The following is a 14,237-nucleotide window of genomic DNA, read 5'->3' as shown; positions in this document are numbered from 1 at the left end:
AGCAGTCGGAGCAGTAGTCGGAGCAGCAGCAGCGAGAGGGACTGACGGAGCGACTGATGAGCGCGCCGCAGATACCACGGTTATATAGCCGCTCTGCGAGAGAGAGCGATGAGAGAGAGACGCGCAAGCGCACTAACGCACATCTGGTATGGCGAGGAGAATGAGAGAGAGTGTAGCATATGCGCGCTAACGGCGCGCTGACGCACAGCTGGCATGACGAGGAGAACGCGCTAACGCAGCTGGCAGGCGAGGGGAAAGGAGGAGGGTTGCGGACGCATGCACGCCGGATGGAAGGACAGGCCGAGTGTAAGAGATGCCTTGCATCTAAAAGTGCTACAGATGGTTATTCTAAATGTTATCAGACCTAAATATGTGTATCCTAGCAAATGAGAAGGGCTTAGTAGTCATCGGTTGCCTGCACACCTTGGTTTTGTACAGACTATGTACCTTTGAATGTCACCATTTTCAAATCCACTAGTGGCTATCATTGGGGACGGTTAATAAGGACGTGTCAGTTGTTAGAAGGCATTGCTCGAATTTCAGTCGCGTTACCTACATGTTTAGCTGCTTTATCAGACAAAAAAGAGTTTCGTGGGCTGATCCTGACTTGGAAAAATGGACTTTCAAGGTGAACTGTAAAGGTTTCAAAGTGCAGGAGAAAAGAAGCAGATGAGAGGTTATTGTAATACATATAGCACTTTGTGGCACGAATAAATTTCTTCAGAAAACATAGAATACTCTGTCAGGTAGATCTTGAAGTTGTTGCTAAATGCTAAAAGCTCCTTAGGGGCTCGGGCTGTCAACATCTAATGTCGTAACCGTCACCTCATGTAGTCACGGTACTAGAACACCGGGATACTCGTTTACGCCTTGCGCTGGAACGCTTCATAACGCGTACTAAAAAAACAACGGGACTCTCGTTTACGCCTTACGCTGGAGAGCTCCGTGCTTCAAAGACACGAGACTTTTACAGCAAAGCTGTGTACCTGTACCCCCCAAATGGTTTCATCTCCGTTGGCAAAAGTGCCACGAGTACACTGCATGCTTCGTCCCTCCCCAGGTTTCACGTTAGTGGAGACTGCCCAGGATTTTTTTTTTTTTTTGCCTGGGCACAGTAGCATGTATTTTATTGCTAACAGATCATTCAGGGATTTGCCATGGCAACCTTATAACAACTTGTGTGTTCAGAGGTGGCAAAGGAGGAATAAGCGTTTATTTTATAAACTCGGGCTAGAGGTGGCCGCCTCAGTCGAGGTAGCCACGTGGTGTCACTGTTCGGGTGGCTCGCTGGATCAGGCTTTGCTGGTCCTGCAGGTCCGAGCTGATCAGCGTGCATTCCCGCTGCTTGGGAGTAGGGACAGGCGGTGTGAGCAGAAGAATACGAAGTGGTGGGTTCTGACTGGGGTGTGGCAGTCAGGGCAGTTGTAGAGCTGGGGGAGATGTGAGACAGGGTGGTGCCGTTGTAGAAGGTGTTTGTCTGCAGATGCAGTATTCGTCAGTGAGTGTAGGGTGCGGAGGAGGGTATTCTCGGCAGGTGTGGCGGTAGTGCCATAAAATATCGGAGTAGATGGCTGGTAGCAAGTGTAGCCTGTTTGTCAGGATGTCCCAGTCATTCGGCCTTGTTGGGAGTGCCTGATAGTGCGGTTTGCAGGCCGCAGCATGGCCTGTTTCATTCCCGGGAAGGGAAGTGTGACCTGGGGTCCGGAGGGTGGTGATGTTGGGAGGGCATGCTAGGGCTTGTAGAAGCTTGAGGGCAGGTAGCAAAACCCTTCCAAGGAGGTATCTTAGACAGGCTTGCTGCAAATGGGTGATAATTTTGAGGTAGTTGGACGTTGCTGTATGCGCTGCGAGGGCTATTGCCATAGCTTCTGCCGCAGATGGAGGTAGGTGGTGGTATGTGGCTATGGTGTAGATGGTGCCGTTGGTGTCAACCGTGACCTCTACGGTTGTATGGGAAGGTGAGTGAGCAAGGTCTGTTTAGCAAGTGTCGTTGTCCGGTGAGGACTAAGCTCTTCTGCAGGTAGCGAACACGAGCTTTGCAACGTCCTTTGTTTTACTCAGGATGCATATGTCTTTGGATTGGGGCGGCTTTGATGGTGGCCTGTATACAAGGTGGTATTGGCTGTAGGCCTAAATTTTGGAGGACTATGCAGCCTGTGGAGGTGAGAGAGTTGGCTGATTCTTTGAGCTTCTATGAGTTGGGAGGGAGGATTATTTAAGCCAAGTTGAAGGAGCTTATTGGTGGTAGTGAAAGCTGGTATTCCTAAGGCCATCTTGCAGGTTTGACGGATGAAAGAATCTGTAAAGTTTTATACTGGATTTAGTACGACCTCAAAATAACGATTAATTTCATCCACGAAGAATGAGTATTTCTATTTTTTCAGCATGAGAACACTACATGCCCCTCCTTGTAAAGTCATGTGCAAATTAAACTGCGTTTTGCTAGGCAAAACAGAGAAGCTTTGTGTGAAATGTGAGAACAGCGAATCTGGTTTGTCCACGAAATTAATTTTAAGAACCTCTTGTACTGTAGCGACACTGTTTAGAGGGTTTGTGCAAATGGGTGGGGGGGGGGTAAACTTGACTCCACGTATAGTGCTTGGATGACGGCCGGCTCCAGCCAAATAGACGTCCAAACCCAAGAGGAGACGTAGGTCAACTGCATCAGGCATTGATTCCGAGGGGACATTGAATCAATATATTGCTTAGTGTCTTTGGGTCCACAGCGGTGGGAAGGCACACGGTTGGTTTGCCGCGGTTACTGAAGAGCTCCAAAACTATCGTTGCGCACTCCTTCATTGTTGAGTACGAGGACTTAAGAGGAGCCATGAAGAAAAAATACACCCTTGCTTGATATGAAAGAAGTCGCGTAGCTTCGCATGTATGTATGTATCTGTTGTTAGATGAGGCAGACTCAGCTTTGCATAACTGCCGGCGATTGCTCCGCCTAATTGTACCCATTATCATATCAGGGAGAGTCACCACGCACCACTTAGTCTTGTGGACTGTCCAGCCACAAAAGACATATTTTTAACAAGGAAAATGCAAAAAAAAAATTGAAAAACTCAAATTTCGCGCTACACGACGTCACCAATGACATAACGGTTAGAAGGAACACTAGACGCATAGTTATCCGTGTGTTAACAGTGCATTAATTAGCATGCCAGTGATACGATCAAGCGGATTTAGAGGCCCCCGCAGGCACCCAGTCATGTTCCTTGGCTGTGCCTTTGGTCAGCGACCGCCAATCGTATATATACTACAGCATGCGTGAATGAAGATCTTCGCCTCATGCTACCGCGGGAATGTCATCCTATCGAGCCATAGTGGAGTAGGGCTGCGTGCTTGACTTGCACTCGGAAGGTGCTGGGTCCTATTCCCATACTGTCTCCAAACTTCCTTTCTTTTCAAATCCAAGCTTAATGACTTAAAAGTGCCAGGCCTTTTTCTTAATGTATAACCATGAGTCCAATTGAAAGTGCAGAAGGAAAGTTCTGGTCTATAACTGCATCATCAATGCTAAATTTCGTACCCCTTACTTCTCTCCAACAATGGTTTTTCCGCACATGCGCATTGGGTTGCGGAGGAGGAGTTTTGTGCGTACACTGGCCCGCCCGATTTCCCTTTCCCCTCCCCCACCCCCTTGCGTATTTTTTGATTTTGAGGGCTTCATCAAAATCCTACGGACTTTGACCACATTAAATACGGTTCAGCTTCTGTTGTTCATCGGCAGAAAGGGCAACCGGTCAACGGATCCGTGTCGTCTATACACGCCCGCGCGTACCTCGAAGGGAAACGAAACTCCGCTCCCTCTCCCGCCAAAGACAAGGGAGAGAACAACGGATAACAAACAAGCCCTCTCTTCTTTTGGTTTTTTATCACCACCGGGAGCAACGGGGAGAGAGCGTACAGTACTGAGTTGCCGGGGCGGAGGGAGAGAGCACAGCACAACGCCCCGATACACGAGGGTGAGTGACGTCCCTGAAAGTCGGTGTTGCCCTGAAAAACCCGTCGTGTGTCGTCAGCCGGTGGCAAGCAAGCAAGCGCGTTGCAAGGTGGCGTTTGTTCGCGGCAACAAACATGGCCCGCTCCAGCCGGACGCACACGTTGGTCGGATTTTCGGAGGCGCTCGACTGGCGGCCCTTGAAGTTCGCGCAGCCCGTGCCCGCGGCCGCGATATGCGACTCGTGCGGTTACGTGCCCCGGTCGACTTGTTCCCTGCCCTGCGGCCACACGCTCTGCGAGCCGTGCCATCGGAGGTGCGCCGCCGGTGCCAATGGCGCCGAGTTCGAATGCCCGTTCGACGGCGACGTGTGTTCCGCCGAGGACGTCGCCCGCAGGGACTGTTCGAGGAACCTGATGAGACGAAAGGTAAGGCACAGGTGTTGTATAACACTGACTGCGCGAGCATGCAAGTTGGGACGGGTCGAGAGCGGAACTTCTCACTGGTTCTGAAGATTATGGATGGCGTGGATCACGCCCCTTCGCCTCATTCTGCTTCTCAAGTTATTAACGATCTGGAGTGAATTTCGCTCTCACTGTATTGCAGGACAGCGCCCGTTTCCCCACTATTACTGATAAGGACACAAACTTTACGTACGTGCCATTCAGTTTTCATAAGAACAAGTTAAGAACGGCAACAGCTCACGTACAGCGACAGACCCGGATGTAAACGGACGCGCGCGTTTTGAAAGGAGATTGCAAAGGAGAGTGCTATGAATGCTTGATATCGTCTGCTTTGTTCACCTAGTCTGCTTAATTGTCGTCGCTGCAGTAGTTTATAAGCATATTAAGTCCAAGAAATTACGAAAACTGCTCGTGTCAGGCAGGGCCGTAGCCGGCGTTTGTTTTCGGGGGGAGTTTTGAGTTATGGGAAGGGCTGAGCTTTTCCCAAAGGAACAGTAAGTTTCGCGTACGCGCTGCCTAGAAAAAATTGCGGAGGGGGTTTGAACCCTCACACCCCCATCTAGCTACGTTCCTGGTACCATGTTCAAAATATTATCAGTAACACACTACTTGCGCCGCGCGGAGTAACATCCGGCTGCAGTGATGAGACACTCGCCGCGAATAAGACAACGACCTCTTCGATGCATATGATGACAATTACTAGCACCGCAACTACGCAAATATACTATGCAAACTATGCAAATAAACAATATACTAAAACTTCACTATGAGTCCGGCAATCCTCACCTTTAAGAGCATCGCCCTTCAACTCTTCAACCCTTCAACTGCAAGCTTCCCTGAATTTTTCTTCAAATGCTGCCTGAATAAAACCGTGGCATCACAAAAAATGTGAATAGGATGTGAAAACAGGCTGTTAAATGCACATTGCCAACGCCTACTGGTGCCAAGCTCAGTGTTCTGTCTACATCAAAGCAGCCATGCGGGCGCACTGGTCTGCTTGGCACTCGCAGATGAATTAAGCTCACAAGACGAGGGCAGTAAAATTTTGAATTAATACGGTTAAAAAGAAAAATCATGTCACTCCTGGTACGTAGCTCATCCAGTTTCAGAAGCTTGAGAAGCTCGGCCGTGCACATAATCGTTCGGTGGCGAGTAACGACGACCTGCGATTCTTGTGAAGCGCTTCGGAATTATCTCCTGTCAGAGGGACAACGAAGGGTTTAAACAAATCTAAATTTCGCTGGCAAAGTCGAGATTAGGTAAAATTAGGGCGTGGTTCAGTGTGACAGAGCATGATCGCTCAGCATATGGCTTCGCGCTGGTCGCCCAGGAAACCACCCAAGCCTTTGAGCACTGCATGGGTGGTCGACAGTGTTTCAGCTTTGATTGGGGTCGTGTCTTGTGCAAACTAATTGTGAAGGTGAACGCGCGAGTTACTGTCGGTCACCACTGCCAACGGTGGCCGACAGCAAGTGGCGAAAGTTTTCCAAGATCATTTTGTTGGGCTTGCAAAGTTTACAAGCTTCAGTGTGTGTGTTGACTTTGCTTTTCAAAAATGAAACAAAGAAAATTTCTTTAAGCTTTGCTTATCATGTGTAAGCTTTCACAATTTCCGTCATCGCAAGTGGCAGTGGGCAGAATTGTGTGTGTCTGTTTTGACACTTTTGTCGTCTTTTTCTCCGTCAATTTTACTGCTTCTGAGAACTGTGGAAATTTTTTATTCATGGCCCATTCCACTTTGCTGCTGCTTTTTTTTTTAAGGGGGGGGGGGGGGGGGAGACTGATTTTCAGTCGTAATTTAGTGCCAACTGGTAGTGAAGAATATGGATGCTGAATAGAACAAAGAATAAAATCTTGTCTTCAAGCTAAACAATTTCCTCCGAAAATGAGGCAAACTTTTAAAAAACGGCGTTTGAACTTTCCCTGCGAAAGTTCCCTGCAAACTGTGAAGATGAACCTTTCAAACGAGGGAGCAAGCAAACTAGAGGGTAATCTTGGCATGTGTTGCACTGGTCATGTTCGTTGTTGGCCAGTCCCTCGCAAATGGGCCAATTTCCGTATGTACATGGGGTATAAACATGGGTACATTTGCCTGGGGCAGTTTTCCTTGGCACAGTGTGATCCTCGTCATACCTGTAACCGTCTATCTATGCTCTTTCCCCCCTTTGCCCACCCTTATACAGAGCAGCAGGTCAGAGACTATATGATCAGGCCGACCTCTGTGTGTTTTCCTTCCATTTAATGAATTTCTCTCTCTCTCTCTCTCTCTCTCTCTCTCTCTCTGTTTGTCTATCTATTGGCCTCGAGGACATACCGTGGCGCCACCTACGAGTGACGTCACTTGTAGGACGCCGAATCGTGTTGTCGTCTGCTACAGCAGATTTCCCGTGCGTATGCGGAAGCGTGTTTTTTTCTTGTGGCCGCCGTCTCGCCCGCTCTTGTGGATTTGATGCAAATTAACAAAAAAGTTGTCTAAACCAAATCATTCGGGCAAGCAATTAGCGACTCGCTTGTTCCCGGCGACACCGCCGCGTTTAGTAGTTGCTACCATCGTGACCCACAGCTCTTACATACGCAGCCAGCTAACCCCAAGGACGATCGAACTGATGCCGAGAAAAGTACGCTGTAAATTCATTGTGAAATACTTGTGACGGGACATGTGTGTGCAAGCAAACACCTTGTAACAGCGACGGAAACGCGTCGCTCACTTATGATCTCACCGCGCGACCTGCTCGTATTGCCTGGCAAATGAACGACGCGAGAACGCTGATCAGATTGCTTCGCCGCACATGCTTAAAAGTATTGTTATGGTCTGCAGTTTGGCTTGATCAGTGTCTATTTCCCCTACGATGTTTTTATAGTCATGCCCGGATTTGATTAACGATCACTGGCGTAGCCTGTACTCTGCACGGCTGATGTTTACTTTTCGCGACTTGTCCGCAATGTATGAACGGTATGAACGCGAGTTTTTAACGCCTTCGAGCGGGTTCGGACAAGCCTATATTTAGTTTTCATTAGGTGCTCGGCGGGGTAATTTATAATTGCAGCGTGTTTTGTATGTTCACAGTAAGCCGGGATTTCTCAAGCATCAATTTCAAAACTCACGACTGCTCAGAGAAGGCGAGGCTGCGTACGAGGAGAAACAGGACGTTAATCATTTCGGGTAATGGGGATATTTAGAATAGGAGAACCGAGCGTTGGGAGCCCCCAAGAAGTTAGAGGAACCCAAACGCAACACGCGCGTGCGTGACGGGAGGGCCTTCGCCAACAGCTCTCAGCCGGCTTCGGATGCACGTAATCGGATGTTGGGAACTTTAGGCTTGGCGTCGCAGCAGATATTTCATCGCCGTTAGAGTTGCAAGTGACAGTCCCTAACAGAACGTTTCACCGCGCTGGGAACTCTGTAAGCGCGGTAATTTCCGTTGAAGCGATCGACGATCAACATACCTGCACGGCCTCGACCGATTCTTGCGCGCAAGCATAGCCATCCTTCGGCCGCTCGCCGCACCGTGCGTGAACGGGCCGGCGCTGCCGGGACCGACCTCCGCGGCTGGTCGGCGTAAATCGCGGCAGATATTTGAGCATCGCTTTGAAAACCACAGCTGATAACACTACTTATCAGAATTTTTCATCACACTAACATCCACTTTCACCAATCTGGAACTTCTTTTCCACGACTTGTGTGATTTTAAAAAGCGGCGACAAGTTGTTGCTGCCGCGACCTGCGTCGGTTCTAGCCGCACCGTCGGCTGTGCGGGCAGGCACGGCGGGTGCGTGTAGTTAACGCTTCACGATTTCCTGCTTTATACATTTCTTGCAAACAAGGGAAATCTAGAAACTTCACTCGGCGATCGTCGTAGTCCACATTGTTGATCGGGGAAACAAGCCGCTGCTTATGCTTCGGTCGCATGCGTCATACACCACCGCGCTCATGGTGTTCGCGGATAATCCACCACAGTTGACACGGTTATACAGTCACCATTAGGTCGAACTGCGCTTGACGCACTGAGAATTAACTTCAAACGAAGGAAATTAACACGAAAATACTTTTAGAACGCGCTTCCTAAGCGAAGTGTCACGCGCTGCAAGCCAACTACGCAGCAAGATAGGAACGGTGATCCTACAAGTGACGTCAAAACGATCGCAGCGCCGGCCTCCCCAGTGGTGGGCCTCGCGGCCAATACTCGGTGACAACTTAAGAACGGCACCGGAAGTTGCCGCTGTGCCTTATAACCGTAGCCGGATGTTTCTCCGCGCGGCGCAAGTAGGGCGTTACAGGGAATATTTTGAACATGGCGTGAGCCGTTCCCATGATTTTTTGGACATAATATGCTTATGAACGACTCCAGTGACGACAAACAAACTGCGTGAGACAAGGCAGACGATATCACGCATTCATAGCAAACCCCTTTCAAAACTCGCTCGCGCTGACGTCACGGGTCCGGCGCTTTGGCGGAGTGATACACTACATGAGGTGGTGCCGTTCTTGAGTTGTAACCGAGTATAGCAACGAGATGGCCTATCAATCATTGGCCGATCCCCATATGGGAAATAGTTCCAGGTCAATTCCCCTTTGTTCACCCTGCTCTATGCATACTGCAAGTTTATACATTATGACGAGTACAAGGAGCTGAAGACAAGATATGCTTTGGATTGGGGTACAATTTGAGCAGTGGATCGGGAAAATATATGAAGGTTTTAACACGGTGGTGCAAATTACATAGGTGGACGAAGACGCACAGAGCCTGTGCAAATTAATGGAGGGTAGAAGCAGGGGTGACTTTACTCTAATTGGTGTTCATGCTTTACATTGAACGTGTGCGTAGGCAATCAAAAGACAGCAAAATTGGCTTTGACTTATCATTTACGAGGTGCCTCCTTTCTGTCGGACAACTCCCAATGCAGAGTAGCAGTTGCTGATGTGACGAAACATTGGGCAACTTTTTGTGCACTTGATGTAGGCCCAAGAATTTACAGGCATGATAGCTTTCGGAACGGTGACTACAGTAAAACCCCGTTACAAGAGACACTTGGTTATAAGAGACATTTGAGTGAAGGCGGTTTGGTTGGTTTTTCCTATGTTCGCCATGTTAACAACATTGCATACAAGATACCTTGGTTGCAAGAGACACGTTTTTTGGCTCCCTTGAGTGTCTCTTGTAACGAGGTTTTACCGTACTGCAAGTCAATACGACTTAGTTTCAGCATATTATGCCAGTGAACCTGGTACAGTGGTGGATAAAAGTACACGTAAGGCAACTTTCGAGTTATCCGTGATTTTGAACTTGTTCAAATCATTTGCCAGTCATTCTGTTCTAATTTTTAAACTCGAGCATTCGCTCGTCCTTGTTCGCGCAGGGTACAACTGCGCCGATTGACTCATTTTGATGTATCAACCAGCATACGTCTCCTATGGACGAGGGCCAGAACTCATGTTCATGGTGCTGTAATAACAATGTGTCATTGCCACTGCTTTCACATTTCCTCACCTTTTTTTTTTTTTTTTTTTTACTCCACCACGAAGGTACACTGCTGGAACGAAGCCAATGGCTGCACCGTCGTCCTGCCAGCTTCGGAGGTCACCGAACACTTCCACCGCGACTGCCAGCATCACGCGGCCCGTTGTCCCACGTGTCTGGCGACTGTGCTGTGGAATGATGTGTGCGCGCATCACAAATCGCGATGCGCAGACTTCATACTGCGGGCAGCAGCCGACGTGCATCCGGGAACAGACGGCAACCAAAACGGACAATTGGTAGCATTCGAGAAGAATGTCGAAAAACGAGCTGTTGAACTGAATGCTAAGCTTGCTCAGCTGTCGTTAGAGAGCGCCTCGCAAAGCGATAGGCTCATCGCACTTTGCCACGGCATTAACGATTTGAACGAGACGCTTGCAGGACAGTTCCGCGCAGCCTCGGACAGAAACGAGCATTCTTTGGAACGTAACGCTGACATAATGAAAGCCGTTTTCATGGAAAAAAGCGAAGCCCTGATGTCCGCCATAGTCGCGATGTCGCCGCCGATCCAAAACGACCCGGAAACACAGGAGTGGGTGCTGACGGGATACGCGGCACTCAAAGAAAAGGCGTTGACTGAAGGCGTGTCGTTCGCCATGAGCGGGAAGGCTTATCTGCGCCGGTATCTAATGTCTTGGGGCGTTCATCTCAAAAATAGCGCCCACTCCGTGTGCATTTGTTTGCGCCACTGTATTCACAAGGGCCGGTACGACGAGTTTCTTGACTGGCCATTTGCGCACGAAATGAAACTCGTCGCCGTTCACCCAACGACGCGAGAGGAACATGAGATTCGGGCTTTGCCCTGCGCCTTCAATAATGCTGAGGTTTACTCCAAGCCAACCGCATTTAGCAACAAAGCCGTGTTTTTCGGAGTGCGATCTTTTGACCCGACCGTCCTAGAATGGGGTGGCTTCATTAAGAATGACCAGCTGTTTTTGAGGTTTGAGGTGCTCCTGTGAAGGGCAGGCCTGTTTCGTTATCATATCCAGTGCGGTTAAGTCCTTTGTAAGCAGCAGCTGTTTTATAAGTATGGCTGCGGGAAAAAAAAAACATTTATATATGCGACAATGTGTACATATAAAACTCTAAATGTCTGGAAAAGCGTACTCTTAATTAAAACCGGCCTACGCCGGCCCTGCTTGCTGACATGAAATAAAATTTGTAACAACGTTGAGTGTCGTTGGTGTGGTTTTGTTCCTGGTAACTTAGGATAAAATATTTAAAATCTTGCAGGAACAACGGTTTTACCCCTCGAACAAGGCTAAGGGTGGGTTGTGGGGTACTTTGAAGCTAAGCTGAAGTCACCATCTGTTCAGAATTTTTGCTTGTTTTGTGCCTGGAATAGCTTGACCCCACATTTTGCTATAAGGACCTGCTACAGCTGAAGAAGCGCTGGAGGGCTCTAAGTGATCGAGAGCTATCGGTGCCACGTGACTGAAGCCGAATGCTGACCGGTGTCGAGTGTCGTCTGAATCCTTACAGCAAGCTTCCATACTCACGTTTTGGTAGCGTGAGCTACACTGGCCGAGGTTGAGCAGTTTCGCTCGGCTCCTGGAGAGCCGTGCTGCGCATGCGCGAGGAGCAGTGCCGTCTCACGGCGCACAGCTGACGCGCCAGAGCCTCCGCCGCCGCGACTGGATTGGATTGGAAATCGTTTTAGCAGAGGTAAGCATGATAAGCAGCTAATCCTAGACAGCCAGGAAGCCTAAGAATAACCAGCTGAACCTTAGCTCACGCTACATATATCCTGGAATAGCCTAGCTAACCCACTGCTAATTTTTTATCTTGATCACGAAAACAGTTGCATTTCAAGTAGCCCTCTTATGTTTATTGTATTTTTTCTAGCTAAAATGTGCTAAATTAAGCCTCAGCTGCTGTTAGTTGTCTTTATGTGCGCATGGTCCTCTCTTGCTGTCGTTTTTAGCGGTCATCCGTCCAGAAAAAAGTAGCTCATAGGCAAAATGAAAAATTCAAGCCAGGTGCTTCCACTTTTTAATAAAGCGTTCTAGTTTACCGCAATCATTTTCTTTTCATATCGAAATTTACGCAATTGCTTAAGTGGGGAAACTTGCACTTTGGAACCCACGGCAGTCTTCGCGAAGACGTGTAAACTGTTTAATCTTCGCTCACAACACGTATCGTGCAGTTATATGAGGCGGCAACCCTGTCAAAATTTCGCCTTCATCACAATGGTTAACGCGAGATCAACAGGAAGTGGCAAACGCCACATATATTGTGTATGCACGACCTTCTTTACCAGCAAAGGTCAGTGCATTTGGGCCTAAAAAGGAAGTGGCGAATGCATGAAAGCAGAGAAGCCACAGGTTACCAGCGTTCGAGTGTAGAAGATGAACGGACCATTGAAGGACAGTGGACCAAACTTTTTTAGCTGGCATTCTGCGGCTGCTGCCAAAGCACCAGGTCATCGGATGGCTAATCAGTGGCATTGGGAAACTTCGTAAAATTCGCCAACAACGCACCCAAGAGTATGACCTTCGCGCATGAAGGGAGTAGCCCACGCCGCTACCGGACTTTTGTGTCGGGTATAATCGCGCACTATCAACACTTATTTCTACCCATTCATTGTCGTTTATTTATTTGAGTAAACTTCGTTCTTAGTGTAAGCCCTGTCGAGTACGTGTGTTTCCCACCTTCACCCTCTTCTTTTTTGTTGCACAATTTAAACTTATCCCTTCAGGGCAGTGACTGCATTCACCTTTCCTCTGTTTACCGCTCTGAAGACATAGTGCCCTCTCAATCTTCTGCTGTACAGGGCAGAGTTCCCCAAACCCTTGTGTTTCTGTCAAGATTACTAAACAAACACCAAGCAGTCTCAAATGCACACAGTAGGACTATTTCGATGAGCCCAAAACACAGCAGTGTCCACCAGATCGTAACCAGACTAGTCGTAACCAGACCAAACTAGTTTGGACCGAAAAAACGGTCGGCTACTGTATGAAAGTTCTACGGCCTATTTAAATTAAGTGCATTTTCGTATCAGGCTGAAATGATCCACAAAAAGTCATAAACGGATAGCGGTTTGCTGGTCCAGTGTTCGCAAAATTGCCTTACCATTCGAATATTTGAAGTCATTTCAGGGGGTGAAGACCCAATTTGCTCGTGAGCCGGAAGCTGGTCCATAGTGATAATTGGTTATTCTTTGTGTAGGAAGGTTATGGCTGGTTGCATATTAGTTTAATGATTTCCCCTTCATTCATATGTCTAAGCTTCATTCACTACACATGCGCAGCGACTCGGCAAAGGCGAACGAGCCAGTGCCAGGAGTGCCAGGACGAGGCTATGGTGGCTTTCTAGCCACCATAACGAGGCTAGCAAGAAATACACCCCTTATTCCTTGGCTCGGCTTTCGTTCGCTCAGCAGGCGAGCGGCTCTGCGCATGCCCAGCGCGCATGGGCGTTGCGGGCCCTTTTCTTTCTTGCTGGCGTGGCATTCGTTCCCTCAGGAGGCGCTAAGAGTTTTTCGCTCATGGCATATCAAGCGCTATCGCGCTAAAAAACCCACGCAGCTACGTTAGAGAATGCTGCCAAAAGGTAAAAATTTCCCCGCATTTCCCCGAGAGGAAGAATGTGAAAGTGCGAATGCAGGAGTTGAATTTGCGCGGTTCGGTAATGTTCGCGAAAGAGAGATCACACACACACACACACAACTACAAAGAAAGAAAGATGCATTTATTCACAGACACCTATTTGTGTTGTCGTTGTACTTGATTGCTAGAGCGGATCTCAGCTTTGAAATTTCGTGTCAGTACTCCTTTAAGCGGGTGCATTAGCCCTTCTCACGCCCGATTCCTGGCCAATCCCCCACGTGGGTATGTGCCATGCACAGACACCTATTTGTGTTGTCGTTGTACTTGATTGCTAGAGCGGATCTCAGCTTTGAAATTTCGTGTCAGTACTCCTTTAAGCGGGTGCATTAGCCCTTCTCACGCCCGATTCCTGGCCAATCCCCCACGTGGGTATGTGCCATGTCAGCGGCCAGGCAGCGCGTGCCCATCTCCCCCCGTTGCCAAGGAAGACGAGGAGCGCGCGCACCCGCAGCTGTTGCTATGTGGACGGACGGCGGTCAACGGAATTCAGGGCCGCTTATAAAGTGCATTCGCACTTAAAAATCACAAAATAAGACTCCGTCACGCGACACTCTGGAAAGTTTTACTTTTCAAGAGCGACTTTTTAAGCAATGGTGCTGTCGTAGAAATGCGATAGCATTATGTCCCCATATGCAAAAAAAAAAGGCGTTGTCAGCAAATCAATTGGATGGTACAAAACCCTTGCGCAGTCGACAAGGCTTTTGAC

At 48.6% G+C, this 14,237-nt stretch overlaps 1 protein-coding gene across 1 annotated transcript; it reads left to right on the top strand.

Annotated features, from left to right (window-relative positions):
- The first annotated feature begins 3,903 nt into the window (after positions 1-3,903).
- Positions 3,904-11,097, top strand: LOC144162786 (uncharacterized). Its single transcript, XM_077693449.1, has 2 exons — positions 3,904-4,371; positions 9,932-11,097. The coding sequence occupies exons 1-2, from the start codon at positions 4,081-4,083 to the stop codon at positions 10,880-10,882; spliced, it is 1,242 nt and encodes a 413-aa protein (XP_077549575.1). The 5' UTR covers positions 3,904-4,080; the 3' UTR covers positions 10,883-11,097.
- Positions 11,098-14,237: the final 3,140 nt, after the last annotated feature.

Source organism: Haemaphysalis longicornis, unplaced genomic scaffold (genome assembly GCF_048455015.1).
Source record: "Haemaphysalis longicornis isolate Haplotype H1 unplaced genomic scaffold, Haemaphysalis longicornis Haplotype H1 scaffold_12, whole genome shotgun sequence".
NCBI classification, from domain to species: domain Eukaryota; kingdom Metazoa; phylum Arthropoda; class Arachnida; order Ixodida; family Ixodidae; genus Haemaphysalis; species Haemaphysalis longicornis.
This window is presented reverse-complemented; position numbering and strand designations above follow the sequence as displayed.